At 62.8% G+C, this 27908-nt stretch overlaps 2 protein-coding genes and 1 pseudogene across 5 annotated transcripts in view; 1 reads left to right on the top strand and 2 right to left on the bottom strand.

The window, feature by feature from the left end:
• Positions 1–1363: 1363 nt before the first annotated feature.
• Positions 1364–26021, top strand: TELO2 (telomere maintenance 2). Of its 4 annotated transcripts, none has more exons than XM_058286699.2 (21): positions 1364–1536; positions 2151–2486; positions 3353–3627; positions 5099–5167; positions 5262–5409; positions 6680–6782; positions 8278–8346; positions 8490–8631; positions 9009–9145; positions 9518–9597; positions 9786–9890; positions 10129–10217; positions 10469–10560; positions 10903–11019; positions 11124–11195; positions 22873–23061; positions 23607–23698; positions 23776–23875; positions 24046–24110; positions 24254–24369; positions 25465–26021. In XM_058286699.2, exons 2-21 carry the CDS (start codon positions 2152–2154, stop codon positions 25569–25571), a joined length of 2502 nt encoding a protein of 833 aa, XP_058142682.1. In that variant the 5' UTR covers positions 1364–1536; position 2151; the 3' UTR covers positions 25572–26021. The 4 variants fall into 4 exon arrangements, with proteins under 4 accessions (XP_058142682.1, XP_058142680.1, XP_058142683.1 ...); XM_058286697.2 differs by lacking the exon at positions 25465–26021 and adding an exon at positions 25106–25399; XM_058286700.2 differs by having other exon boundaries at positions 1400–1753.
• On the bottom strand, positions 14209–18002 carry LOC139437482 (ubiquitin-associated protein 1 pseudogene; annotated as a pseudogene).
• IFT140 (intraflagellar transport 140) overlaps positions 25987–27908 on the bottom strand; it is a 79386-nt gene continuing 77464 nt past the window's right edge. The window contains exon 30 of the mRNA XM_058286695.1: positions 25987–26577. Within this exon, the coding sequence (XP_058142678.1) occupies positions 26371–26577 (207 nt within the window). The 3' untranslated portion in view covers positions 25987–26370. The remainder of the gene's footprint in view (positions 26578–27908) is intronic.

Below are 27908 nucleotides of genomic sequence, written 5' to 3'. Positions count from 1 at the left end.
TGTAGTTTAAAAAAACAACTAATCTTACGCAGCAAAAAAGACACAGAAAACAGACAACCGGGGGAGGGGAGGGGAATTAAATAAAAATAAATCTTTAAAAAAAAAAACAAATAATCTTAGTAACATAACTTGTGTTTTGTAAAATGCTTTACCACCTTGTTTTCCCACTTAGCTTAATGCCCTATAAAAATTATAAGGGTGTTAAAGGGGGGAATTGTTGAGAAATAAAAAGCATAACCTTGCAAGAAAAATGATCTAATGAAGCACTCCTGCCCCTGCTTTTGTAAATCAGTGTGTGAGAATGTGGCCTTCGCAGGAGAATATCAACATGAATGATTCCTGTCTAACAAACCACTCCTGTCCCCCACTTCTGTAAATCAGCCCACAAAAGCACAGCCTTGCACCTGCATTCTGCTTCTGTAACCCTGCTTGCAAAATTTTGCCTAGCAACGCATTAGCCAATGAGCAAAAGTCATGCTGATCCCACATAAAATCCTATATAAACCTAAAAAAACTGAATACAGGGCTCGGAATTTGGAGAGTGACTCTCGCCTGAGCCCACCCGACCCCACGCGGAATAAATCTTCCTCTGCATCTGGGTGCTGTTTTGGGTTTCTCTGTCGTTCAGAACTCCTGGCTTTGCTGCAACAGACTATTTGCCACTTTGGGTAAACCTGCGTCCTGCCCGGCCCCTTCCATGAGCAGGTCAGCTGCCCCCTCCCTCCCTGCCCCTTTGTCGGCACAGTTAGGGCTTTGTCCTCCCTGCCTAAAGTGGCCCCCGCTGGTCTCCATGGCGCCTTTTTCGCCCCTTCCTTCCGCGTGGCGGGTCCTGTGTTTGTCCCACGACCCTGCCTGGTCCACACGACCGCATTCACTGGGGTCCGAGTGTCTCCAGCCTTCGCTCCGGCCCCTGTTCACGAGCGTTTCCCGACAGGCCAGTAACTCCAGGGCTAGCGCCGGCGCCGGGGGTGGGAGCCAGGCCCGCATGTGGCAGGCGCTCAGGAGGAGCTGCTCAAAGGCGAGCGCGGCCTCGGAGAGCACCGGGCATTTGGGCAGAGGGACCCCCGAGGGAGCCGCGGACCCGACGTCTCGAGGCGCCGGTGGAGGGAGACCGGAAGGGAAAAGGCCGGGGACCCGCCCCTGCGCAGGCGCAGCAGCTCCAAGGCGCGGGCTGGAGGCGGGGACACGCAGCCCCGCCCACACCACGGGGCCCGTCCCACAGCCGCCAGTGCCCCGCCCATACCGCCCCGCCCATACCGTCCCGCCACACCGAGCCGCGCCCCGCAGGCCGCCCCGGCCCCGCCCACAGCCGCCCCGGCCCCGCCCACGCCTCCTCTCGCTGGCGCAGGCGCAGCTCGGCCGCAGGCCAGCGCTCCGCAGATTCGTCACGTGTGGCGGCGGGGACCGGCCCCTGAGGTTCCAAAAAGTCGGCGGCAGCGCGGCCCGCGCCCGGAAGTGCCCCTGGTCGCGGCCGCCCGTCCTGGGCTGCGAGCCGAGCGAGGCCGGGGTCGCGGCGGCGGGGCGAATCGGCGCCAGGTGCGCCTCCGTGCGCGTCCGCCGCCCGCGCGTGTTCGGGGAGCCCCCGGGGGACCAGCGGGCGGGAAGGGCCACGTCCTTGTTCACGCCCCTGCGAGGACCCTGGCGCGGCCTGCACGGCGGGGCTCGCAGCTCGTGGAGCTCGGGGCACCGGGGGCGCGCAGCTGACCAGGCGCTCAGCTCACCCTGGGGCGGGGGGCCCGGAAGGAGCCCGCAGGTAACCGGGGTCTCAGAGAGGAAGGGCCCACAGCCGGGCCTCGGGGTGCCAGCGCCCGCAGATGCTGGCATTCGGGGAGCGTTCTCTGGGATAGGGGCTGCCCTGGGATGTTGAGGCGCCTGCCTGGTCCCTTCCCGCTGGGTGCCGGTTGGAACCCCCCCCCCAGTTGTGACAGCCAAGAATGTCTTCAGACATTGCCACGAGTTACCTGTTGAGAGCCGCTGCTGCGGACAAGGGAGGGTTGCAGGCTGGCAGGGGGACGCTGGCGGGGGCAGTGGCCACCCCTGGGGGGAAGGACACGGAGCCAGGCGAGGCCGAGGAGGCCGCTGGGCAAGTGCGGGGCGGAGGGGACCGCGGGCCGGACGCCATCTGCCCTCGGACTTCCTCCTCGCCGCAGGATGGACCCCGAGCGCGCTGCCGTCCGGCTCGCCGTCGGGGAAGCCATGCAGACCCTGGCGTCTTCGGAGGACGGCAGCCACGTCTTTGCCACCCTGGGGGCCCTGAAGCGGTACCTGGGAGGAGCGGAGAGCCCGGCCCCGCCCGGGGAGAGGGAAGAGTTTGCCCAGGTCCACTTCCCCGCCCTGCTCAGGTGTCTGGTCAGCAAGGCCAGCGCCGACTGGCTGGGGCTGCTGCCCGGCGGGCGGCTGGAGGCGCTGTGGGCCAGCTTCTTCCTGGAGGGCCCGGCTGACCACGCGCTCCTCGTGCTCCTGGAGGCTGTCGAGGCCACCCCCGGGTGAGTGGGCGGGGTGGCCGCGGGGTCGCCGGCCCGGCCAGGGTTGGGGGGGGATGCTGCCAACCAGTGGGCCCTCTGCGGGGACCCGGCCCTCAGTGGCGCAGAGGTGAGCGGAGCCTGTGCGCGGCTGTTCTCGCGGGCTGTCCTTGTGTGCGCGACACCCCGGAGGCCGGGGGAGGCTGCCCTGGCCTTCTCCACGAGGAAAGCCCCTGGGCCTCCTCGCCCCACGGTGCGTCCTCGGCGCCTTGGGCACAGTGTGGGCGGAGGACGGGAATTTGGCACGTTGGCGTCGCCGAAGGCCGCGGTGGTGAGGTTGTCTCCAGGCTTAGCCCCACGGTGTCCACCTGCCCTCCTGCCGTGTCCCTGTCCTTAGCACCATGGTCCCTCCGTGCCGCGAGGCCCTCCAGCCGCTGCAGCAGGCGCTCGGCCGCTTGCGTTACCCCGCGTTTTCAAGGGGACCACGGTGGTGCCTGGCGGGCACCGGACCCCACCTGGGTGCCAGACCGAGGGAGCTCCCGGCCCGGTGCCCAATCGCACCGCGTCCCCCGCGAGGACGCCGTCTTCGCGAAGCTGGGGTTTCGGTGGTTGCCGTGGTGAAAAGGAAGCTCCGTGGGAGGGCGGCGTAAGGCAGGAGACGGGGTGGCGTGTCCACTCTGACCCCGAGGTTGGAGACGGGGCACAATGCCCGGCAGGCATGTGTCCCCCCGGAGGTGGCCGCGGTCGTCGAGGAAGCAAACCAACCCCCGACCTTTTCTTTCCGTCAGCGTGTCAGGGCGCAGATACCGGCAGCTGGGACTGCCTGCCTGGCGGTACTTGCGTGTCCCCTGGGTTGGGGGCCGTGCCTGACACACCTGTCCTTGGCACAGCCCAAGTTTCCGTCTGCTGAGGCTGGCGCGGCTGCTGGCGGAGTTCCTGAGCGCGGGCAGGCTGGCCGCGCTGATGGCGGCGCAGTGTCGGCGGACGCAGCCCGGCTCCCCGCTGCTGCAGGAGACGCTGCTCGGCGCAGTGGTGGGCCTGCCCGACCGCCTGGGGAACCGGCTGCGGCGGGAGACCCTGCCCGCCTTCCTGCCGCAGGCCTACTTCCCGCTGCTGGCCGTGGAGGCGGTGCGGGCGCTGCAGGACGTCGCCGAGGCCCTCCGAGGTGAGCCTGTGCCCACACCTCTGCGCCCGCACTTCCCGCAGCACTCCTCGACCCTCTTCCCCCCTGGTGAGGCCTCTGGGGGGCTCTAGGGTCTCTGGGCAGTGCCGCCGGGCAGGCCCCTGTCAGAGGGCCATGACCCTCGCGCCGGAACCACGTCCATGTCTCAACTGTGGGCCTCGGAATGTGGCGATCTTGACGCCTTCCTGGCGGGGGGGACGCGCTCAGTGGGTTGGGCAGCCAGGCCCTCTCCCCTGCTTCCTGAAGGCCGGGAGCGGGTCCGTCTCTCCCGCTGCGTGGCCGCCCCCCTGGTCCCCTGACCTGGTTAGGGCCACTGGCTGCGGGCGCCTGCGGGACGCCGGCCCGGGGAGCCTGGGGGTCTTTGGTGCCTGGGGGTGGGTGGCATCAGCGACTCAAGGGGCAGGGTCCCTGCGAGGGGGTTTTGGGTCATCGGTTGCATCTCACCTCATGCTTGTTCTCTGCCCTCGTCACGCTCACATCCTTTGCCCTTTGCCCTCTGTCCTCCGCCCTCTGCTCTTGTCACAGACGTGTCGTGGCCACAGGAAGCCCCAAACGCTGCAGTAGGCCCAGCCAGCCAGGGGGCACTGGAAGGGGGCGGGAGGCCCCTGAGCCACCACAGGCCGAGGCGCACTGTGCGGTGCTCTGCCCCACGGGGGGTCTGCAGTGGGGACGCGCGCCCTGCCCCACCCCCCGTCCCAGCTGGACGTGGGGGTGCATGCGCGGGCCCCAGGCTTCGTGGCCGTGCCGCCTCTGGGCCGGTCGTCTGCTCCTGCCCTGTCTGCAGCAGGCATGTGTGTCCAGCAGGCCCCTCCATGCACCCCCCACTGCACACCGGGCGCCACTCGAGCCTGCGCGCTGGCAACCGTGCCATGCCCTGGACACCGGGGTTGCCGCAGTGGGGAAGCCGCGGCAAGACGCCCACCCAGGGCTCCCGGCGCAGACAGGCCCGCCAGCCCCCGTGCAGCGCTCCTGCCCTCGAGGCCTCGAGACGCGCTGGTGGCCTCCAGGGCAGAGGCCGCAACGAGTCACATGTTGCCTCGTTTTAAGGGCCACGCTTCCAAACTCACATGTGCCACGTTCCACATTCGCTCCGCCCGCTCCTGCCCCGCCTCACCTGCGTAGTTTTCTGTTTTCGTTCTTCTCACCATCTCGGGGCCGTGCGCCCTCGGGCCTCCCTGCCCCCAGCGTGCTCCTGGGCGCCCGCCCCTGCCCGCTCGCCTCGCGCTGCCGCGTCTTCCGCATTGCCGTGGCCGCCCGACGAACTGAGGCCTCGAGGGTTTAAACGGTGTCGCCGGAGCGACGTGTTAGGCGGCCCCGGTTCTGGTTGGGGTCAGGCTGGATTCACGAACGGCTAGGACCGAGTCGGCGTCTGCGCGCTGCGCGCTCCCTCGTCCCCGCGGGGCTCCCTGGGGCGCCTGCCGCCGGTGCCCTCAGGCCCGCCTCTGTCCCGCAGGCGGCGTGGACTGCTGCGTGTCCTTCGTGGCCCGGGTGCTGGGGAAAGCCTGTGTCCACGGGAGACAGAGTGAGTATGCCCCCGGATTGCGGGTCCGCCGCCAGCCCCCCGCCCCCCCTCGCCTCTGCCCGGCCTCAGCCCAGGCCTCCGCGTGTCCCCGCAGGGGAGGTGCTGGGGGTGCTGGTGCCCCGCCTGGCCGCGCTCACCCAGGACGACGGCGTGTGGCAGCGGGTGTGCTGGCGCCTGCTGGAGCGCGTGCCCGACCGCGCCCTGGAGGCCGTGCTGACTGGACTCGTGGAGGCTGCGCCGGGGTAAGGGGCGGCGGGTCCCGCTTCCAGGATGGCGGGGGCTCTGGGCCCTTCCGCTGCGGTGCCCTCTGCTTGTGAGCGTGTTTGCCTTCCGAGAAGGCAGGGCGCGCGGGCTCTGATGCTGTCCTTGGGGTCCTGCGCCGGGGCCTGCGCCGAGGCCCCGGTGACCCCTCACGGTCAGTGCTCCTGGGGCATGCAGTGGTGGCCTCTCGCGGATGGCGCTGTGCCTTCCTCGGGGCCGCTGGCCCAGGCGGGTCGCTTGGTTGTGCCTTTGTCGCTTGGCGGGTCTAGGGCCCCCGGCTGGTCTGTGCTGCGGGAGGACGCGGCGGCCCTGACCTAGAGTCCTCCTGCGTAGACGCTGGGGGCGCCTGTGGCCGCTTTCCGGCGGCCTCCACGCACGTGTGTGTAATGGACGAGGCCGACTCGCCCGTGTGCGTGGGGCGCGTCGAGGCGTCTGCGTCTCTCTGGGAGCCAGAGGTCCTCTTCGGGGCGCTGGCCTCGTGTCCTTGGCGTTTCTTGGTAAAGCCCCTGCTCCCTGAGATCCTGCCCCCACCTGATCCCTCCGGGTTTGCTCTGGGGCTTTGGGCGGGAGCCCTCGCCGCCCTGGGCCCGCCGCGCGGCGTCCCCCGCACTCCACACCGCGCGCCCTTCCTGCTCCGAGTGTGGGCGTGTTGGTGCAGGCTTCTTTCCTGCTCTTCCGGTTTCTCTTTTCCTCCCTGTTGTCTTTTCTCCGTGCTCTTGCCTTCGTGGCCTTGGCCACGTGGCGTTTGGAGTGTGTGTGAGGAAGGAGCCAGGCCTATCTCAGACCTCGCTGGTCGAAGGGATCTGCCCCCCCTGGGAACCAGAAGTCTCCCCCTCCTGGGGACGCGGGGGTCCTCGGGACAGTCCAGCCCAAACCCGTTTGTGGAAATAGAGCTTTATTGGCACGCAGCCGGCCTGCACGCTTATGTGTGCCTGCAGCTGCTCTCGGCAACAGGGACCTGAGAGTCCGGCGGCCCGTGACCCCTGCCCCCCGCCCTTGTGGAGCCTGCTGGCCTCTGCCAACGAAGCTGCTTGACCTTGGACTTGGCCAGGCAGGGCAGGGACACGGCCACGTCATGCCCTCGTAGCCCCCGGGCGGTGGCTCTCCGTGGGTCACCTGGAAACGGGGCGCTCGGCCTGGCCCCAGGGGCGCGGGGCGCACGGCACGTGGGTGGCACAGCACAGCCCCGCCCGGCCCGAGCCAGCGCCCCCGTGAGGAGCGTGACGCCCGCTCCCCGCCACCCCCTCGCAGGCCCGCGGTCCTGTCGCGCTTGCTGGGGGACCTGGTGATGAAGAGCAAGAAGGCTGAGTTTGTGATGACCCGGAAGCTTCTGCTCCTGCAGTACCGCTCCACGGTGAGTGTGCTGGGCGGGCACGGGCTGTGGGAAGGCAGCCGAGTGGCACAGGGGGCCGGCCCGGGGGCTGCCCAGCGACAGCCCTGCCGTGAGCGAGGCCTGGGGTGGGTCTCCCCCAAACGCGAAGCCCCCGGCGGCACCTCCACTCTTAGTTGTCCTGGTAGCCGCTCCCCACCGGGCTCAATGCTGGCACGTGGGGACCTCCTGGCTCACGGCCTCGGCTCCGGGCCCTCCTATGGCGGCGGGGGCCCCGTTCCGCTGGAGCCCAGCTCTGGTGGCAGGGCCGGCTGCGCAGTGGGAGGAAGGTGCCTGGAGCTGGAGGGGGGTGCACGTACGCTCGTGTCCACGCCCACAGGGCCTGCTGCGCGCCCCGCGCCCGCGGCACGCCATCCACGTGGTGGGCGGGGCCTCTTGGAGGCCGGCGGGGACCCTTTGGCAGGTGCCCGTGAGCAGCCGCCTACAGGGGCACGAGCCGACAGCCGGGGCGGGTGGGCGGGGGTTGAGGCTGCGGGGCGGCAGGGTCCCGGAGGGCTGGGGCTGGGCAGAGGGCTGTGTGGAAACGCGTCGCACTGGCTCCCGTGCCAAGGTCAGGGCCGAGGGTGGAAATGAACCAAGTCCCGCTCGGGGGTGGCCGTGACGCTGCCAAGTGGCCAGGCCTGGGGGACCCGGGGATGGCCAGGGCGGGCAGCAGGCGCGGCCACAGCTGGAGCAGGAGGCGCGGGACGGGGCTCAGCTTTGTTTTGTAACAATGGAACCTTCTGCGGGGCCTGGGGAACGTTTCCCAGCAGCTGCCCTCGATGCGAGGACCACCGAGGTGGTTTTCCGAGACCCCACCACCCAGCGGGGCGGGGGAAGCTCCTCGCCCGTGCTCTAGAATGTTCTCCTGTGACCAGGTCCCCGGCCCAGCCCGCAAACGGCAGGGAGAGCGTGCAGCGCGCTGGGTTCCTCGGCGCTGCCCTGTTGGCATCAGTGTTGGAGCAGTAGGAACTGAGCCTCTTTAAAACGTATTCCTAAAATAGTAATCCAAGAGCCAAATAAGACGTCACAGTAGAAGTGACAGAACTTGAGCGGGACGCGCGCAGCGAGCCTCCATGGAGACAGGATGCGGCCTAAGTAGGAACTGCGGGGTGTAGCCTTAGGTAGCTGTAGAGCGTAGCGAGAGGTTTTAGGAGGAGCCCGAGAAGGCAGCAGGCAAGTGGGCACGTCACGAGAGCTTACGAGGCAGGAGGTGGTCCCTGGACAAGCAGAACCAGCCGTGCTTCATAGATGGAACTCCACCTCATGGGAGAGGGAGGATTTCCACGCGAACTGGAAACCTCATGTGAGGTGGGAGATCCCCGGAAATCTGCGTGGCCCAAGGTGTGCAGAGGCCGCCCTGCCTCGGGTCGGCGGGACAGGGTCGCCCCTGCAGCCCGCCCTGTGCTGCCCCGTCCCGGGAGCGCCCCTGCGGGCGGCCGCGCCCTGCCCGTCCTCAGGAGCCGGGCCTTCGTTGCAGACAGCCATGCTGCAGGGCCTGCTGGGGTACCTGGCCGCGGATAGCCGGCGGCGCCCTCTCCTGCTGCAGGTAAGTGCCCCCTGCGCCCCGTGTGTGCCCAGGAGAGGGGCCAAGCGGGGCAGGCCGTCGAGGGCCCCTCTGGTGGGCGGGGGTGGGCACCGGGGGCCGCCCGCGGGAAGGCGTGGGCTCCCGGGCACGCGTGGCTCCTGCAGGTGCTGAGGGAGCTCCTGGAGACGTGGGGCAGCCGCAGCGCCATCCGGCACACGCCCCTGCCGCAGCAGCTCCACGTCAGCAAGGCCCTGCTCATCTGCCTGGCGCACCTGCGGGAGCCGGAGCTGGCGGGCGTACGGGACGGTGAGCCGGGCGGTGGCGGTGGGGGGCGGAGGTGGACCGGTGGAGGGTCAGCGGGGGTGGGGGTGGGCCAGGGTGTGGGTGTGGGTGGGGGTGAAGGTGTCGGCCGGGGCGGGCATGTCAGGCAGGGCGGGGGTGTGGGCGGGGCGGGGGTGTCAGCTGGGGAGGGGGTGCTGGCGCAGGGCGGGCCAGCGCGGGGCTGTCGGCGGGGCCGTCGGCGGGGCCGGGGTGTTGGCAGGGGTGGGCTGGGGTGGAGTATTGGCTAGAGGTGGGCGTGCTGGCGTGGGCTGGGCCGGGGCGGGGGCGCGGTAGAGCTGGCCGGGTGTCGCGGAGGGCACGGGCGGCGTGGGCGCGGGCTGAGGGCCACCCGCCGTCTGCAGACCTGCTGGCCGGCGTGCTGGCCGGCGTGAAGAACCGCCTGGACAGCAGCCTGCCCGCCACGCGCCGCCTGGGCATGGTCGTGGCCGAGGCCGCCAGCGCCCGACTGCACCCCGAGGGGCCACCCCTGCGCTTCCAGGTGAGCGCCAGGCCTCGGGGCTCCCTGCCGCCCTGCCTGGCCCCCTGCCCCCAGGAGGCCCCGCATGCCCCCGTCCCCAGCTGCAGAGCCCCCGCCAGCCGGGGCGTCTCGGGCCCTCGCACGGGCCCACACCCGAACGCATGCCCCGGGGATTTAAGGGGCTGCCCTCTGTCCGTGGAGCGCCCGGGGCGCTCGGCCCCCTGGAGGGCAGCCCTGCCCCCCATGGCACACCGTGCCCACCACCGCCCAGGCTCTGCCGTGGAGGGCGTCCCCGGGATGGGGGCTGGCTGTTGGCCAGATGGGGGCCGGGTGGGGCCCGTGGGGGCGGGGTGGGGGCCCGGGCGGAGCTGCCTCCAGCGTCTGTGCTTTCAGTACGAAGAGGACGAGCTGAGCCGAGAGCTGCGGGCCTTGGCGGCCCTGCCGACAGGGGAGGACGGCGCCACGGAGTCGGGGTGATGCCCACGCTCTCTCCCTGCGCGGGGCGGGGGCTGCCCCCTGGGCTCTCCTCGTATCTCGCATTCTGAACCTAGCTGTGAGGGCCGAGCGGAGGAGTCGAGGGGGCTGGGGCTGGGGTTGGGGAGGCCGCGGCCTTCCCGCGGGTGACCTCTCAGTGCCTGAGGGGCTTGCTTTGGTTTCCCAGGAGCCCCCCCGCCACCCCGGGGGCTGCCGAGACGCCGGCCGGAGAGAGCACAGAAGGCAGGGCCCCTCCGGCCCAGGCGCCGGGCTCTGACTCCGAGCTGGACAGGTGGGGTCCCATGTGGGCAGCGGGCAAGGAGGAGCGCCCCGGGGCGGCCTCGGAGCCGGGTGAGGTGTGGGTGAGGAGGCGGTCGCCGGCACGGTGGTGTGCTCCGACCTCGAGTCAGCGGGCGCGGCCCTCGTGGCTCCCCTGCAGGCCCCAGCTGACCCGGGGCCTGTGCCGCCGCGCTGGGAAGCACCGCCCGCAGCCGCTGGCCGGCCACTGCTCACTCCTGCTCCTCCCACAGCGACGACGAGTTTGTCCCCTATGACATGTCGGGGGACGGAGTGCCAGGCAGCGGCAAGGCGCCCGCGTACATCCGCGACTGTCTGGAAGGTGGGTGCGGCGGCCCCCGTCCCTGTGCCATGGGCTGGGGACAGCGGCCGCCCTGTGCTCCGCCCCGGCCCCGTCTCACTCCCTCCATGGCGGATGGCTGGACGCGGCCCTCGGTCCGGCAGAGCCGCTCGCTCGGAACTGCCAGCCTGGCGCTCTGCCCGCATCTGCCCAGCGTTCCCAAGGCCGTGGCTACCTGCGCCCTTTGTGGGAGGCAGGGCTTCCGGCCAACACGGCCTGTGTGGTCTGTGCAGCCCTGACGACGTCCGAGGACGCGGAGCGCTGGGAGGCTGCACTGCGCGCCCTGGGGGGCCTGGTGCCCCGCAGCCCTGCTGCCACCCGCGAGGTGAGGCGGCCCCTGGGGCGCTTGGGAGGCCGTGGGGGGTGCTGGGGGAGTCGGGGCGGTGTTGGGGAGACCATGGGGAGGCCGGGGGGTGTGCCAGGGAGGCTGTGGGGGGCACTGGGGAGGCGGGGGGAGGCTGGGGAGGCCACAGGGCCACAGGGGGTGCTGGGGGGCTGGGGGAACTGGGGAGGCCCGGGGCCCCTGGCGCAGCTCCCCCCCTGGCCTGCACCCCGGCTGCGTCGTGAAGAGCCAGGTCTGGGCTCTGCGTCCAGCGCGCGCGGGGCGGCCCCGGGCGGCTGTGGGTGTCAGAGCCCCGAGGCCCTGGTCCTGAGCGCGCCCGTGCAGGTGAGTGTGGAGCTGGCTGCGGTGCTGCTGCACCTGGAGGAGAAGACCTGTGTGCCGGGATTTGTGGAGCTGCGGCGGGGGGCCCTGGTGGCCGTCACGGTCGCGGACCCCGTGCGGGTGAGTCCACCCGGGCCTGCGGGCGGGGCCCCGGAGAGGCGAGGGGCCGTGGGTGGGGGTCCCGAGGCCACGGCCTGCAGTGGCTTCTCGTTTGCCCGGCCCAGGTGGCGGAGTACCTCACCACGCAGTTCTACGCCGTCAACTACAGCCTCCGGCAGCGCATGGACATCCTGGACGTGAGTCCCACCCCCACCCCATCCCCCATCGTGCCCACCGTGTCCAGGGCCCAGGGCCAGGCCAGGCAGGAAGGGCCTGGGGGGGGCCAGGGCGCGTGGGCGCAGCAGGGGCTGGTCCGGCGGACGGCGGGCTCTGCTCTCGGCTGCCTCACAGGGCACTGCGGGGGCCGTGGGTCTCCTCGGCAGGTTTGTTCTTTTCTCTTAAGTAGCAGCTTTCTTGAGGCGACAGTCACACGTCCTAAAACTCACCTTTCCTGTCTTCTTCCGTGGTTTGCTTTGGTTGTATTTTTGCCTGATCATATCGTGTTGTAACGTGAACATATGGCTGCTCGGGGTTTCAAAGGGAAACAGCCTTATCCACGCACTCTGAGCCACGTTCGTGTTTCACACGAGGTTTGCTGTGCCATTCGGTCGCATGCTGCGTTTTTCAGCTTTCCTTCTAGGGATCACGCGCCTTAGATGCCACACCCGCGTGTTAGCGCCGCTCGTTCCAGCCGCTGCCATGTGCTTTCACCATTTCTGGTGATTTCCAAAGATTTACAAAGATCTTTTCACCAATTCTGTACAGATTAAACCTCAGGTTTCCATTTTCAATTCCTGGTGACCAGTTTTCTAGTTCTTAATGCCTTGAGTTTACACAGTATGGTTTTGTTCATAGCAGCACGAATCGCTCTGGCTTCATCGTGCAACAGAATGTCCTAGGTTCACTCACGTTGCCATGTGCTTCACAACATCATTTCTTCTTACAGCTGCGTGATAGTCCATTGTGTGAACACACCACAGTTTGCCATACTCATCGGGTAATGGACACTTGGGTTGTTTCCAGCTTTTGACAGTCGTGTTCAGTGCCGCTGTGAACATCAGTGTGCACATGTCTGTTCGTGTCCCTGCTCTCAGTTCTTCGTATATACCCAGGAGTGGTGTAGCACGGTCATGTGGCAAGTCTATAGTCAGCTTCTTTAGGAGCTGCCCAGCAGTCCTCCCAGTGGCTGCTCCATTCTGCATTCCACCAACAGCGATAAGTGTTCCTGTCTCTCCACATCCTCTCCAACACGTGTGGTTCTCTGCCTTTTTAATAGTGGCCATTCTCGTAGGTGTGAAATGAGAGCTCATTGTAGCTCTGAGTTGCATTTCCCTAATAGCCAGTGTTGTTGAACAGTTTTTCATGTGTTTTTTTCACCATTTGTATCTTTTTTGGTTAAATGTCTCTTCAAGTTTTTTTGCTCCCTCCGCTTTGGCCTATTTTTAAATTGGATCGTTGTCTTCATTGTTGAATTGTAGCATCTCTTTATATATCCTGGATCTTAAACTTATTGGACATGTGATTTCCAAATATTATCTCCCATTGAGTCAGCTGCCTTTTCACCCTTTTGATAAAGTCTTGTGAGGTGCAAAGTGTTTAATTTTGAGAAAGTCCCATTTATCTTTTTTTTTCTTTTGTCACACATGCTTTGAGTGTAAGGTCCAGGAAACCACCACCTACCACAAGGTCTTGAAGATTTTTCCCTACATTTTCTTCTAGTGTTTTATGATCCTGGCTATTATATTTAGGTCTTTAGTCCATTTTGAGTTGATTCTTGTATAGGGAGTGAGATAGGGGTCCTCTTTCATTCTTTTGGTTGCTATCCAGTTATTCCAGCACCATTTGTTGAAGAGACTGTTTTGTCCTGTTAGTGTGGCCTTGGTAGGTGTGTCAAAAACCGTTTAGCCGTAGAGGTGGTTTATTTCTGCACTCTCAGTTCTGTTCCCCTGATTGATATGTCTAGCTTTATGCCAACACCATGCTGTTTTGACCACTGTAGCTTTGCACTATGTTTCAATGCCAGCTAGTGAAGTTCCTCCCACGTCGCTCTTCTTTTTGAGTGCTTTTGGCTATTTGGGTAACTTTCCCTTCCAAAGTAGTTTGGTAATTTCCTGTTCTATTTCTGTAAAGTGGGCTGTTGGGATTTGATTGGTATTGCGTTGAATCTGTAAACCAGATTGGGTAGGATTTTCACCGTCATGCTATTTAATCTTCAGTCCATGAACACGATATGTCCTTCCATTTGTTTAGGTCTTCATTGACTTCTTCTAGCATTTTTTTTTTTTTCACCTTTTAGATTTTTACTGGTAGTTCTCTGAAGAATCAAAATAGCTGGTAAATTACTTTAGATTCATCAAGACTGTATATCCTTTGTTTTTAATCTTAAGTGATGTACACCATAATATAAAACAAACCAAAGAGACTGATTTTATGACTAGGTGTTACTCACTGTGTCATCCTGAAGCAGTGGGATGGAGGGAGAGGCTGTTCTCCAAGGAGAAGAGAGAGAGAGAGTGCGAGGCAACTAAATTATGGCCTATTTTCTCCCCCTTTCAATGTGCTGGGAAGGGGCCAATGATTTCTTAAACTGACACCTGTTTCCTAGAGCATGGGACGCTCAAACCCTGGGTAGGAGAGGGCCGCAGTACAAACCAAGCCCAAAGAAGCAGACTGGGGCAGGGAGGCATGGCGACTGCCTGGCAGAAGAGGCAAACTCGGAGCCCCACGCAGAAAAGGACGTTCTTACACCTCAGACATTGCAGAACCAGTGTAACACTAAGAGGCTTTGTTTAAAAGGGTGGAAAAAAGCACACCAAGCCTGGAAGAACCTTGCAATTGCGCTGAGCATGGATTCACGTTCAGTCGCCCTGTGGGGGAGGGGCGGGAGGGTAACCGCGCCCCAAAGCGGCTCAGTCTGGCTCTCCCACCCCTTCTCCCTGATGCCACCTGGGAGCCAGGCCAAGTTTGGGTTGATGACGTACAGACCCCAGAATGACCAAGGCCGTCTCTGGTGGGCTAAGGAGGGGGGACGGACACTTCTCAAAATACAAATCCATTTAATATGGAAGGAACAGCCAGGACTGTTCTGGTGGCACTTGCCTTGCCCAACTCTTCCCCACTTTCCCCCCAGCTCAAAGCCTAGGCCCAGAGAGACTGGCAAGCACCTGATCTTCCTTTCCCAAAAGAAAATCCAGAAGAAGTGTGCCCCTTGCCTTGCCCACAAGTGGGCTCTGCAGGGCCTCCTGGGGGCGGTGGTTCCGTGGCAGGGCCAAGGCAGGGCCTGGTCTCAGCTGGCTCCTGCCCGAGCCATGAGGTCATTGTTGTGTAATACCAAGACTTCCTTAACGTCTTTCAGCTCAAAGCCCATTTCCTTACATTTGCTCATTAACTGAAGAAACTCCATCATCTTTTCCCCTGAACACTGGTGCATTTCCAGAGCATCTTCCACTAAAAGAGGGCCGAAGCCCTTCTCACAGAGTTGCCCATGTGCAAAGAGATAGTCGAGAATCTGCTCAGTATTTTCCCCTTTCTTCTTCATGGCTCTCAGGACACACTCACTGGGGGATAGTGTCTGCAGTCCAGAATAGGCCTGGGGATATCTGGGAGTGTTGGGCACTTGTGACACTGAAAAATTAGGTGGGGTGAGCATGGGACCTGCATTCGGAGGTGATGATTCTTCTGTGCACACAGACAAGACAGAGAGGGAGGGCATCTGGGAGGAGGGGGACAGGGTTGGCACCTGTGTGCCACTGTCCAGGTTCAGAGCTGAAAGCCCAAGAGTGTGATGCCCGTTGAGCTCACTGGCACTGCTCCGGGTGGAAGGCTCTAGGGAATTCCGGAACGTGCCGTTGCAGAGGCAGGCCGTGCTATGGAAAGTGCTCACCAGCTTGGCTGTCTTCTGATTACTGTCATCAGAATCAAGTTTGGGGAAGGACAGAGATTTGATATTGCTTACTGCAGGGGTGGGGGGAAGGGACACTTTGCAAGTCAGCGACATCTTGTCACAGTTGCCCGACTGTGGTAGGGTTATAAAGCCCTTGGGTTTGTGAAGAGGCTTGAACTCTAGGGTCGCCCGCCCCAAGGAGGCCAGGGCCTCCTCATCTTGTAACACAGACCCAGAGCCGCCTCTCGGCAAGTTACTGTCCAAAGTCTGAGCCATAATGGGTCCAGTGGCTCCTACCAGAATGTTTCTCAGCTCTTCCTTCTCATCAATAGTTTTTAACTCCACTTTGTCAAATGGGTCCTCTTCGCACTTGAAATCAGCAGGATTGAAATCTGCCTCTGTGTGGGGCGGACTGAGGATTTTCTGCTTCGCAGCACTGCTGCTGACGCAAGTCAGGGTGAGGGCGCTGTGGTGCTGTAAGCCGGCAAGGATGGGACTGTAGGCGGTAGCAATGTGGATGTGCCGGCAAGGATGGGACAGATAGGCGGTGGCATTGTGGATGTGCCGGCAAGGATGGGACTGTAGGCGGTGGCATTGTGGATGTGCCGGCAAGGATGGGACTGTAGGCGGTAGCAATGTGGATGTGCCGGCAAGGAAGGGACGGATACGCGGTGGCATTGTGGATGTGCCGGCAAGGATGGGACTGTAGGCGGTGGCATTGTGGATGTGCCGGCAAGGAAGGGACGGATAGGCGGTGGCATTGTGGATGTGCCGGCAAGGATGGGACGGATAGGCGGTGGCATTGTGGATGTGCCGGCAAGGATGGGACGGATAGGCAGTGGCATTGTGGATGTGCCGACAAGGATGGGACTGTAGGCGGTGGCAATGTGGATGTGCCGGCAAGGATGGGACGGATAGGCGGTGGCATTGTGGATGTGCCGACAAGCATGGGACTGTAGGCGGTGGCAATGTGGATGTGCCGGCAAAGATGGGACTGTAGGCGGTGGCAATGTGGATGTGCCGGCAAGGATGGGACTGTAGGCGGTGGCAATGTGGATGTGCCGGCAAGGATGGGACGGATAGGCGGTGGCAATGTGGATGTGCCGGCAAGGATGGGACGGATAGGCGGTGGCATTGTGGATGTGCCGACAAGGATGGGACTGTAGGCGGTGGCAATGTGGATGTGCCGGCAAGGAAGGGACGGATCGGCGGTGGCATTGTGGATGTGCCGACAAGGATGGGACTGTAGGCGGTGGCATTGTGGATGTGCCGACAAGGATGGGACTGTAGGCGGTGGCATTGTGGATGTGCCGGCAGGGATGGGACGGATAGGCAGTGGCATTGTGGATGTGCCGGCAAGGAAGGGACGGATAGGCGGTGGCATTGTGGATGTGCCGGCAAGGATGGGACTGTAGGCGGTGGCAATGTGGATGTGCCGGCAAGGAAGGGACGGATCGGCGGTGGCATTGTGGATGTGCCGGCAAGGATGGGACGGATAGGCGGTGGCATTGTGGATGTGCCGGCAAGGATGGGACGGATAGGCGGTGGCATTGTGGATGTGCCGGCAAGGAAGGGACGGATAGGCGGTGGCATTGTGGATGTGCCGGCAAGGATGGGACGGATCGGCGGTGGCATTGTGGATGTGCCGGCAAGGAAGGGACGGATCGGCGGTGGCATTGTGGATGTGCCGACAAGGATGGGACTGTAGGCGGTGGTATTGTGGATGTGCCGACAAGGATGGGACTGTAGGCGGTGGCATTGTGGATGTGCCGGCAGGGATGGGACGGATAGGCGGTGGCATTGTGGATGTGCCGGCAAGGAAGGGACGGATAGGCGGTGGCATTGTGGATGTGCCGGCAAGGATGGGACTGTAGGCGGTGGCAATGTGGATGTGCCGGCAAGGAAGGGACGGATCGGCGGTGGCAATGTGGATGTGCCGGCAAGGAAGGGACGGATAGGCGGTGGCATTGTGGATGTGCCGGCAAGGATGGGACTGTAGGCGGTGGCAATGTGGATGTGCCGGCAAGGATGGGACTGTAGGCGGTGGCATTGTGGATGTGCCGGCAAGGATGGGACTGTAGGCGGTGGCAATGTGGATGTGCCGGCAAGGAAGGGACGGATCGGCGGTGGCAATGTGGATGTGCCGGCAGGGAAGGGACGGATCGGCGGTGGCATTGTGGATGTGCCGACAAGGATGGGACTGTAGGCGGTGGCAATGTGGATGTGCCGGCAAGGAAGGGACGGATCGGCGGTGGCATTGTGGATTTGCCGGCAAGGATGGGACTGTAGGCGGTGGCAATGTGGATGTGCCGGCAAGGATGGGACTGTAGGCGGTGGCAATGTGGATGTGCCGGCAAGGAAGGGACGGATCGGCGGTGGCATTGTGGATGTGCCGGCAGGGAAGGGACGGATCGGCGGTGGCATTGTGGATGTGCCGGCAGGGAAGGGACGGATCGGCGGTGGCATTGTGGATGTGCCGGCAGGGATGGGACTGTAGGCGGTGGCAATGTGGATGTGCCGGCAAGGAAGGGACGGATCGGCGGTGGCAATGTGGATGTGCCGGCAGGGAAGGGACGGATTGGCGGTGGCATTGTGGATGTGCCGGCAGGGAAGGGACGGATCGGCGGTGGCATTGTGGATGTGCCGGCAGGGAAGGGACGGATCGGCGGTGGCATTGTGGATGTGCTGTGAGTCCTGGAGCAGCTCATTTTGCTCTCACCCTCAGGGCCACTCTTAGAACTCACTTGAGCCTCTGCCTCCTCAGCCTTGCACTCAGTTCCCGCTGGGCTTCTTGGATTTTCTCATTATCTTCAGCCCATTCAATGGTTTTCTTTTCCAAGGAGAAGTTATACACGAAAATCCGCACCCAACTTCTTAGAAGCCATTTAGAACCTGAACCGCCGTGGCTGCCACCGTCCCAAAGCCAAAGGGTGTTGGCGCCGGCCGGCCGCCCAGGCTCGGTCCCCCCTGGGCTCCTGACGACCCCTAGGGAGAGCCAATGCCACCACCTCCAACTCTGCCCGCCCCAGGCCAGGCCGTCCCCGTCGCCACCGCCAGCACCGCAGCCCCCGTGTTGAACTCCTCCTCCCCTCCTCCCCCCCGCCGCTCCCTCTTTTAGCATTGTTTTGTTGTTTTCTGCATATAAGTCCTGTACATCTTTGTTAAATTGATTCCTAGGTATTTGAGTCTTTTTGTTGCTATTGTAAACAGATTTTTTTCTCTGATTTCCTCCTCAGGTTGTTCCGTACTGGTGTATAGAAACATTACTGATTTTTGCATGTTGATCTTGTATCCATCCACTCCGCTAAACTCACTTTATTAGCTCAAGTAGCTGTCATAGATAATTCAGAATTTGCTATATATAAATCTTGCCATCTGTGAGTATTGAGGGTTTTACTTTCCCTTTTCCTATTTGGATGCTTCTTTTTTATTGTTTTTCATCTAATAGCTTTAGCTACAACTTCTAGTACAATGTGAATGACATGGTAACAGTGGGCATCCTTGTTTTGTTTCCAATTGTATTAGTCAGCCAAAGGGGTGCTGATGCAAAATACCAGAAATTGGTGGGTTTTTATAAAGGGTATTTATTTGGGGTAGGAGCTTACAGATCCCAGGCCATAAGCTTAAGTTCCTTCCCTCACCAAAGTCTATTTGGAGCAAGGTGGCTGCCGACGTCTGTGAGGGTCAGGCTTCCTGGGCTCCTCCCTTCCAGGGTCCTGCTTCTCTCTGGGTTCAGGTTTCCTTTCTTCCCAGGCTTGCTTCTTCCTAGGCTCAGGGTTCCTCTCTTCCTGGGGCTGGCTTCTCATTCATCTGTGAGTTTACTTCCCGGGGCTCTAGCTTAAGGCTTCAGCATCAAACTCTAACATCAAAACTCCAACATCAAAAACCCTCAAACTCTATCCTTTGCCCTGCCTTTTATCTGTGAGTTCCCACCCACCAAGGGGTGGGGACTCAATGGCCTAATGACATGGCCAAATCAAAGCCCTAATCATAACTCAATCATGCCCAGGTATAGACATAATCCAACATCTGTTTTTGGAATTCACAACCATATCAAACTGCTACACCAATTTTAGAGAGAAGGCTTTCAACCTTTCCCCACTGAGTACAATTTTGGCTGTGGGTTTTTCATATATGCCTTTTATCATATTGAAGAATTTTCCCTCTATTTCTGTCTTTTGAAGTGTTTTTATCAAGAAAAGAAGATGCCAGATTTTGTTGAATGTCTTTTCTGCATTGATCGAGGTGATCATGTGGGTTTTTCCCTTCAGTTTGTTAATGTGATGTATCATGTTAATTGATTTTCTTATGTTGAGCCAGCCTTGCATACCAGGGATAAATCCAACTTGCTTGTGATGTATAATTATTTTGATATGCTGGTGGGTTCTGTTTGCAAGTATTTTGTTGACAGTTTTTCATCTATGTTCCTTAGAGAGATTGGTCTGTAGTTTTCTTTTCTTGTAGTAACTTACCCTGGCTTTGGTATTAGGGTCATGTTGGCCTTATAAAGATGTTTCAGGTCATTTTCCCTCCTCTTCAGTTTTTTGGAAGAGTTTAAACAGGATTGGTTTTAATCCTTCTCAGAGCTCTTAGTAGAATTCACCTCTGTAGCCATCTGGCCTGGACTTTTCTTCGTGGGAGATTTGTTTGTGTATTTGTTGTTTGTCTCGGTGGTACCAGGGATTGAACCCAGGACCTTGTATGTGCAAAGCAGGCACTCAGCGACTCAGCTACTACACCCACCCCATCCTGCGTTGGGAAATTTTTCTTTTAAGATTTATTCTTATTTATTTATTTCTTCCCCCCTCCTCGTTGTTTGCACTCGCTGTCTGCTCTGTTTATCTTCTTTTTAGGAGGCACCAGGAACTGAACCCAGGACCTCCCATGTGGGAGGGAGGCACCAAGGCACTTGAGCCACCTCCAGTCCCAGCTCGTTGTGGCTCTCATTGTGTTGCCTTGCTGTGTCTTTGTTGCATCACCTCACTGCATCCTCTTGCTGCATCAACTTGTTGTGTCAGCTCGTCAATTCGCTGTCTTGCTTGTCTTCTTTAGTAGGCGTCAGAACCTGAACTCAAGACCTCCCATGTGGTAGGCGGGCACCTGGCTGCTAGAACCATATCCGCCCCCCCGTTGTGAGATTTTTTATGACAGTTTCAGTGTCTTTGAATGTGATTGGCTTGTTAAGTTCTTGTATTTCTTCTAGTGTTGGTGTAGGTTATTTGTGCATTTCTAGGAATTGGTCACTTCATCTTGGTTGTCTAGTTGTTGGGATACAGTTTCTCATGATATTTTCTTATTCCTTTTATTTCCGTGGGGTCGGTCATCACTTCCCCCCTTTCAGTTTCTAATTGTATTTATTTTCATCTTCTGTCCTTTTTTCTTTGTTAGTTTAGCTAAGGGGTTTGTCAATTTTATTGATCTTCTCAAAGAATCAGCTTTTGGTCTTACTGATTTTCTCTCTTTTTATTTTTTTGTTGTTCTCAATTTCATTTATTTCTGCTCTAATCTTTATTATTCCTTTCCTTCTGCTTGCTTTGGGATTGTTTTGCTGTTCTTTTTTCCAGTTCCTCCAGATGTGCTGTTAGGTCTTTGATGTTAGCTCTTTCTTCTTTTTAAATATAGGCATTTAGGGCTATAAATTTCTCTCTTAGCACTGCCTTTGCTGTACCCCTTAAGTTTTGATATGTTGTGTACTTGTTTTCATTTGTCAGTATACTTACTAATTTCTCTCACAATTTCTTCTTTGACCTGCTGATTGTTTAGGAGTGTGTTGTTTAGCCTCTACACGTTTGTGAATTTTCCCCTTTCTTGCCTATTATTGATTTCAAGTTTCATTCCATTATGATCTGAGAAGCTGCTTTGTATTATTTCAGTCTTTTTATGTTTATTGAGAGCTGCATTGTGACCTAACGCGGTCTATCCTGGAGAAAGATCCACGGGTGCTTGAGAAGCATGTATAACCCACTGATTTGGGATGCAACTGTCTGTATATGTTTGTTAGATTTAGCTCGTTTATTGTATTGTTTAAGTTCAGTTCTCTTTTTCCTTGTTGATCTTCTGTCTAGTTCTATTTATTGCTGTGATTTGGTTTTGGAAAATTGTATGCGTCTCATTGATTAGTTGTCTGAAATCCTGCCTCTCTTCTGGGGCTTTTTTTTTCCTCTCCCCTTCCCCGCCCCCACCCCCCCAGTTGTCTGCTCTCTCAGTCCATTCACTGTGTGTTCTTCGGTGGCCGCTTCTATCCTTATCAGTGGCACCGGGAATCTGTGTTTCTTTTTGTTGCGTCATCTTGTTGTGTAGCTCTCCGTGTGTGTGCAGCACCATTCCTGGGCAGGCTGCACTTTCTTTCGCACTGAGCGGCTCTCCTTATGGGGCGCACTCCTTGCACGTGGGGCTCCCCTATGCGGGGGACACCCCTGCGTGGCACGGCACTCCTTGCGCGCATCAGCACTGCGCATGGGCCAGCTCCACACGGGTCAAGGAGGCCTGGGGTTTGAACCGCGGACCTCCTGTGTGGTAGGCAGACGCCCTATCCACTGGGCCAAGTCCGCTTCCCTCTTCTGGGGCTTTGATATGTTCCTCTCCTTGGGCCATGCCTTCCATTTTCCTAGCATGGCTGGTGATTTTTGCTGATGTCTGGGCATCTGATTAGGGTGGTGAGAAAACAGATGCTCGATTTCTGTCGTGTAGGGCTTTCATGGCTGGAGGCTGTGTGCCCCTGCTGCTCTTGGATTCTTGGTTCGAGCTGTTCTGGGTCTTTAGGACTGTCCTGCTAGTTGCTCATGTCTGGGCTCTGGACCAGCAATGGGTTGCAGACCCACTTCCCGGGGCCTTGGGGCGGGAGGCTGCAAAGGCTGGACAAGCCTCCCGTATTTGATTTCCTCACGTGCACTTCCTCGGCCTGCCAGCAGATGGCGCTCTCGGCAGCGCTCAGTTCCGAGCCAGTGATCCAGCCTTCGCTGCGGCCCCTCCCTGTTCCCGGGGAGGAATTAGCTCCCCTCCCCTCCGAGGCCTCAACCCACCCTGGCCATCGAGGAGGGTGACGGGGTGGCACCTCTAGCCCCCGCCGGCTCCCGAGGCATCGACGGCGGCCCACCCACCTGGATGGGCTCCTGGGACCCAGCAGACCAGATCCGGGGTCAGAAGCTGGCCAGCCCTGGGCTGTGTCCCCCGCTCTCCCCTCTCCCGGGGAGGTGGGTCCCTGGAGCCCTTGTAGCCGCAGGCCCCCAGGCCTGTGGGTGGGCGAATCGCCGGTGGGTGGGGCAGGGCGCGGCGGGCAGCCGCAGCCTTCACTCGGTTCCCTGAGGCTGCTTTTCCCACGCCCCTCTCTCCTCTGGGCATGTCCTGCCTCCCCTGGGGTCCTGAACCCTAGAAGGTTCTTCCCAGGCCGCTCCAGCCGTCCTCTCGCTGTTTTTCTGGGAGAGGAGAGTCCCGGGACGCTCTAATCCGCCGTCTCCTCGGAAGGCCTATGCTCAGCTTTTTAGGGCGCACAGCTTGGTGGTTTTAGTGCACTCCCAAGGGGGTATGACCACCCTCGCTGCCTGGTTCCGGAACATTCCATCCCCTTTCGCCGCCAGCCCCCTGCCCCTCCCTGGCCGCCTCCTGTGGACTGGCCGTGGGCGTCTTTCCACCTGGGCGGAGTCTGTGCTCTGTGGCCCCGGGTCCAGCTCTTCGAGGTGTTTCCGGGCCCGCGTGGGCTCGAGCGTGTCGGCGCTTGGCTCCTTTGTCTCGTGAGGCTGCACTCGGGCCGTGGACGGGCTGGGCACAGTGGGGGACGCTGGGGGAGAGGCGCGGGAACCGGGGCACCACGCCTCGTCCACCCCCGCCTCGAGTGCCCAGGGCGGCGCCACGGTTGGAGCCGAGCCCCGCTGCCCGCTCGCCTAACGCCTGGCCGCCGCGCGCTTGAGGGGCCGTCTCCTCCGTGCTGGGAGTGAACGTGGAGCCGAGGCAGCGCGTCCTCCCCCTAAAGCACCCCGTCTTTTGCCTTCTAGGTCCTGACGCTGGCGGCGCAGGAGCTGGCTCGGCCGGGGCGCCTTGGGAAGGCCCTCGCAGAAGGGGCTCCCAGCCCTGGCCGCCAGGGCGCGCCGCTGCCCCCCACGCCGCTCACCAGTGCCAGCGCTCCTGACTGGCGTAAGGTCGTGGAGCAGCGGATCGAAAGCAAGACCCGGCGGTTCGCCAAGGTGGGCCGGGGCCGCCTTCAGGCCTCCAGGGGCGGGGCTTGGGCCAGGCCAGGCCAAGTGGGAGGCAGGGGTGTCCACGTGGACGTCCCTGGGAGGGGAGGCCCGTGGCAAGACGCTGCGGGCGGCCCAGGCACGTGGCTTTAACACGGGACTACAGCGTGGACGGAAGAGCGCCCCAACCTCGGGCGGAAGCGAGCGAACCGGAGGGGCGCACTGCCCAGGCCGGGGCTTCTGCTGGGGGTCCTGGGGGCTCCCGCGGACGTCGTGGTTCTCGCACAGGAGGCTCCACTGATGGGGCGGGCCAAGGCGGGGCTGTTGGCAGAGGGCGTGGTGTCGGGGCCCCCCCTGGACGTCAGCAGCGCCCAGGTGGGCAGCCGCGCCGGCTGAGGCGGCCCTGGGCCTGCGGCTCGCCGACACTTGCGCACGGAGAGCCGGGAACCCGGGCGCGGCGGAGGCGGCCCCGGAAGACCCGGCCGGGCTGGGGGTGCGGGGCTGCGCGGGGCTTGGGTGGGCCCAGCGTGTCCTCAGCCGCTCCATCCCGGCAGGGCCCTTCGAGGGCGGAGCCGGCCTGCGGCCCCAGCGCGCTCAGCCCCGTGGTCGGCGCCTTCTTCTTCCCCCTCATCTCGCATCTGGACAGGTGCGCTGCCCGGGCAGGGGCAGGAGGGGGGAAGTTGGGAGGGGGCCGCGTGCGTCACTCCCTCTGTCCCGTGCCAGGCCTCTGGTGACCTTTGACCTCCTGGGGGACGACCAGCTGGTCCTGGGGCGGCTGCTGCACACCCTGGCGGCCCTCGTGCACCTGGCTGCTAACGCGCCCGTGAGTGGGGCCCGGGGACGCCGGCCCACCTGCCCGATGCTCGGCTGCGAGCCCTGCCCCGGCCGGTGGGGGCTGTGGGCCCAGCTCTGTGGGGTGGTGGGAGCGCCCCCCGGGTCCGCGGCGCCTGAGGGGGCCACTGGCAGCCCTGCCCACGCCTGCCGGCCTTCCAGGTGGCCGTGTCCATGGGGAAGGCCCTGCTGGAGCTCGTGTGGGCGCTGCGCTTCCATGGCGACAGGTGAGTGCCCGCGGGCTGGGGCCAACGCCTGGGGGGCCGCAGGGAGACAGGAGCGGACGGGAGGCAGCCAGGCCCCTACCCCACGTGGCCCCCACCCCGTGCGGCCCCCGGCTGAGCCTCAGCTGTGCCTCCTCACTTGGCAGCTACGTGCGCCAGGGCCTGCTGTGCGCGGTCTCCGCCGTCCTCCTGGGCGTGCCCGCCGAGCGGCTGCTTGAGGACCTGCTGGACGAGCTCCTGGAGGCTAGGTCCTGGCTGGCAGGTGAGCAGCCCAGCCCGGGGCGGACACTGGGGTGCCTGGGGGCCAGCCTGCCTGCCACCCCCGCCCAGGCACAGGGCTTCTCGCGCAGCCAACCCCGGCCCGGGTGGTCTGGGAGGCCACCTGGGGGCAGCTGGGCACGGGGCGTGCAGGGGCTCGGGCTTGCCGCGGGGCGGGGCGCTGGCACCCGGGTCTTGGCTCTTCAGCCAGGCTTGCGGGGGGCCTGGGTGGTGGGGCTGGGCCTGTGGGCCAAGGAGCTGCGTGGGTGCTTTCCTGCAGGACCTTCAAGGAGCAGGGCAGGTGCCAGGGGCTGAGGGTGGCAAGGGCAGCGTGCCCGGCAAGGGCCACCCCCTCCTGGTCCCCACCCCCCTGTACCCCACTACCTCCTCCTGGTCCCCGCCCAGCCCCTGCCCAGCCCCCGCCCCTGTGGGTCCACCTCAGGCACTTCCTGCCTGGCCTCTGCACACCCCCTCCGGTGGCCCTGGACGTGGCCCTTGGTGCTGGGAGGACCACCAGAGCATCCTGCTGCTTCTGGTGCTGCTGGGGGCAGCGAGGGCCGGGCTGGGCGTGTGTCCCGCAACGCAGGGCTCTGCGCACGGGACCCCTCCCCGTGTCCCGCTCCTGAGACCCCAAGGGCCTGGTGGCCGGGGGCGAAGGCAGAGCCCAAGCCAGCCTTGTCTGAGCCACGGGGCGCCTGCGACCCCAGCCTCATGGGCCATGCCCTTCTCTCACTCCCCAGGCATCGTGGGGCTGCAGGGGTCCCTCACCACATCCCTGCTCACTCATCCCCGCCAGGGGCGGCTGCCCATCTCCAGGCCCCCCCCGAGCTACGGGCGTCAGGTCTCCTGCTCTACCTTCGGCATCTGGCCCCGGGGATCCCCCAGGGGCCCTCCAGGCGCCCTCCAGGCCTCCCACATGGCCGCGGCAGACGGCCTTCCCCAGTCCCCGGCCTGAGCAGCCTGGCGGGGGCGGCCCTGGGTCTGTACCTCCCACCTGCCTCCTCACTGGACAGAGGGACACAGGCCCACGGGGAGCAGCATGGGTGGGGAGCGGGAAACGAGGGGCGGCGATGCCGACGGCCTCTGTCCTCGCCTGCAGATGTGGCCAAGGAGGACCCTGACGGGGACTGCAGGCGGCTGGCACTGCAGGCGCTGCTGCTGCTGGAGAAGCTCAGGGACGGCCTCCTGCCCCCGCCGGCCCCGTAGCCCTGAACGCACAGGCGGCGCTGGCCGGTTGTGCCGCCCGCGGCCGCTGCCTGGTCCTAGCCCAGGCGTGGGAAGGGCCATCGCCTGCCACGTATAGCCCGGCCGGCTGAGGACGTGCTGGAAATACATGGGACGTCCGTACAGAAGCACGGGGTGCAGTGGCCCCCCCTGCACCAAGCGCCGCGGCCGGGCTGGACTCTGAGGTGGTGGTGGGACGGAGGGCCGCCCTCAGGGCCCCAAACCTGCGCCTCCCGTGGGAGCTGCCTCGCCCGTGGGCAGGGGGCTGCTGTGTACCCCTGAAGGCCGAGGGCTGAGCGCTGGCCAGGGGAGGCACGGGGCGCTGCGGCCAGACAGCCGTGATGGGCAGCCTCAGCTTCCCACAGCCATCTGCGGGGTCGTGAGAGGACACAGGCACTGACAAAATAAACTACTTTATTCATAGAAATCTCAGCAGCGCGTGAGAGAAGCGCCTGTTCTCTGGAGGGAGCTGACGAAGGCACGGTGCAGACGGAGGCCTTGAGCCTCACGCCCCAGGGGCACTGTCCAGCCACCCGCCCCGGGCTGGGGGCAGGTGCGGGGGACGTGGGAGCAAGCCCCTTGCCCTCCCGTGGCAGCCTCAGTTGATGAGGTTCTAGAAGCTTCTGAGGCAGGCCGCCGGGCGGGTGTGTAAAGCTGCTGCTCCGAGGGCACAGGCGGGCACACTGGGCATCGCGCTCCGGCTGTGTGTGTAAGGAAACGGGCTCGTGCGTGGGCTCCCCGCCGGTGAGTCCTGCGGCCCCCGTGGCTCCTGCGGCCGGCGTCAGAGCTCGGGCACCACCTCCTCCAGCACCTCGTCGGCCGCCTCCCTGTGCGCATCCGCGCTGCCGTGGCGCGTGTGCTCGGGCAGGCCGCGGGGCACGGGCACGCCCAGGCCCTGGTGCACGGCCTCCACCGTGCGCGCGGTCACGTAGTAGGCCACGTTGGCCGAGGGCAGCCGCTTCCGCATCTCCTCCAGGTACTTGTAGGCCTAGGGCAGACAGCACCGTTGCCTGAGCGCAAGGGGCCGCCTGCCTGCCCCCACCGTGGCGGCCCCCAAGCCGGCTCCCCACCCTCGGGTGCTGGCACAGCGCCCGGCCGCGCCCCGCAGGGGCCACTCGCACGGGGGCACCTCGGCTGTTGGCTGGGCCTGTGGCCGGCCTGAGCCGCCTCCAAGGGCCGCTCGGCCGGGTCTTCCTGGTTGGAGCTGTGCCTGGTCCTGCCCGTGGCTCAGGCCGCCGCACGGGGCGCCCTGCTCACACCTGCTGTCCCCGGGAGGCCACAGGCGAGGGCGACAGGCCTCGGGCAGTTCTAGGGCCTACCCTGGGGGCACACGCGGCGGCAGCTCAGAGCCTGACGAGCAGCTTTTTCACCTTCCCAGCGAGGAGAAGCAGTCAGCCCTTACTTAGTATGTCTGAAGGGTGAAAAGACTTTGAGAGCAGTGTTCTTTTTGAGAGCTCTCACTAGGATATTAGAGGATAAATGCAGCAGAGCAGGTGTAGCTCAACGGCTGACCATCTCCTGCCCGTGTACGAGGTTTGGGTTCAATCCCCAGTACCTCCTTAAAATAAAGGTGTAACGTAAGGATAAGTACAAATCGAGGTGTGGACAGGCAGGAAGGTCGTAAGAGGAAACGCAGAGACAGCACGTGTGCTCGTGGCGAGAGCTCGCTGGCATCCTCGGTCGGCCAAGCCTCTGCGGGGCTGGGGGTGGCGGGATGCATGCCCACACAAGCTCTCTGTGGAGGGGGCGACGAGACCCCGGGAGGAGGCACAGCCCCCACTGGCTGCCCAGCGTGGGGCCCGAGCGGGCACGCAGGCCGGCCAAGCACGGGGGGCCGGGGTGGTGGGGAGGCTGGCAGAGGGGCTCCAGGAGAGCCAGAGGTGGGGAGGGCCGGCGAGGGACAAGGCCCGTGTGTGGAGCTGGTGGCAAGGCCCCAGGGACAGCTGCCTCAGGGACGACGGCCAGGGAGGACACGTCCCCGTGTGCTGACCGGCGGCCGCTGAAGCTGACACCCAGGCTGATGGCAGGGCAGCGAGGGCGGGTGGGAAGAAGAGGGGCGGGGGTAGAGGCCTGGAAGGGAGGGGGTCACGACAGCTGCAGTGAAACGCTCACGCCGCGCCTCTGTGGACTTGGAGCGTGCTGTGCCCGAGCGCCTCGGTGCCCGGCTTTGATTTTATGCTTCTCGGGAAGAAGCCTCGGGGGGCTAGATTCAGAGCTGGCCTCTCCCAGCGGCGGAAGGGCAGCGGGTGCTCGTGGTCAGGGGCGGGTGGGCGATGAGTGATCAGGTCAGGACATCTGGGTCTCACGGGGCTGGCCTCG

The sequence above is a fragment of the Dasypus novemcinctus genome, chromosome 23 (assembly GCF_030445035.2).
Source record: "Dasypus novemcinctus isolate mDasNov1 chromosome 23, mDasNov1.1.hap2, whole genome shotgun sequence".
Taxonomy (NCBI): Eukaryota; Metazoa; Chordata; class Mammalia; order Cingulata; family Dasypodidae; genus Dasypus; species Dasypus novemcinctus.
Note: the sequence above shows the minus strand (reverse complement) of the source record. Positions and strands in the feature narration are given on the sequence as shown.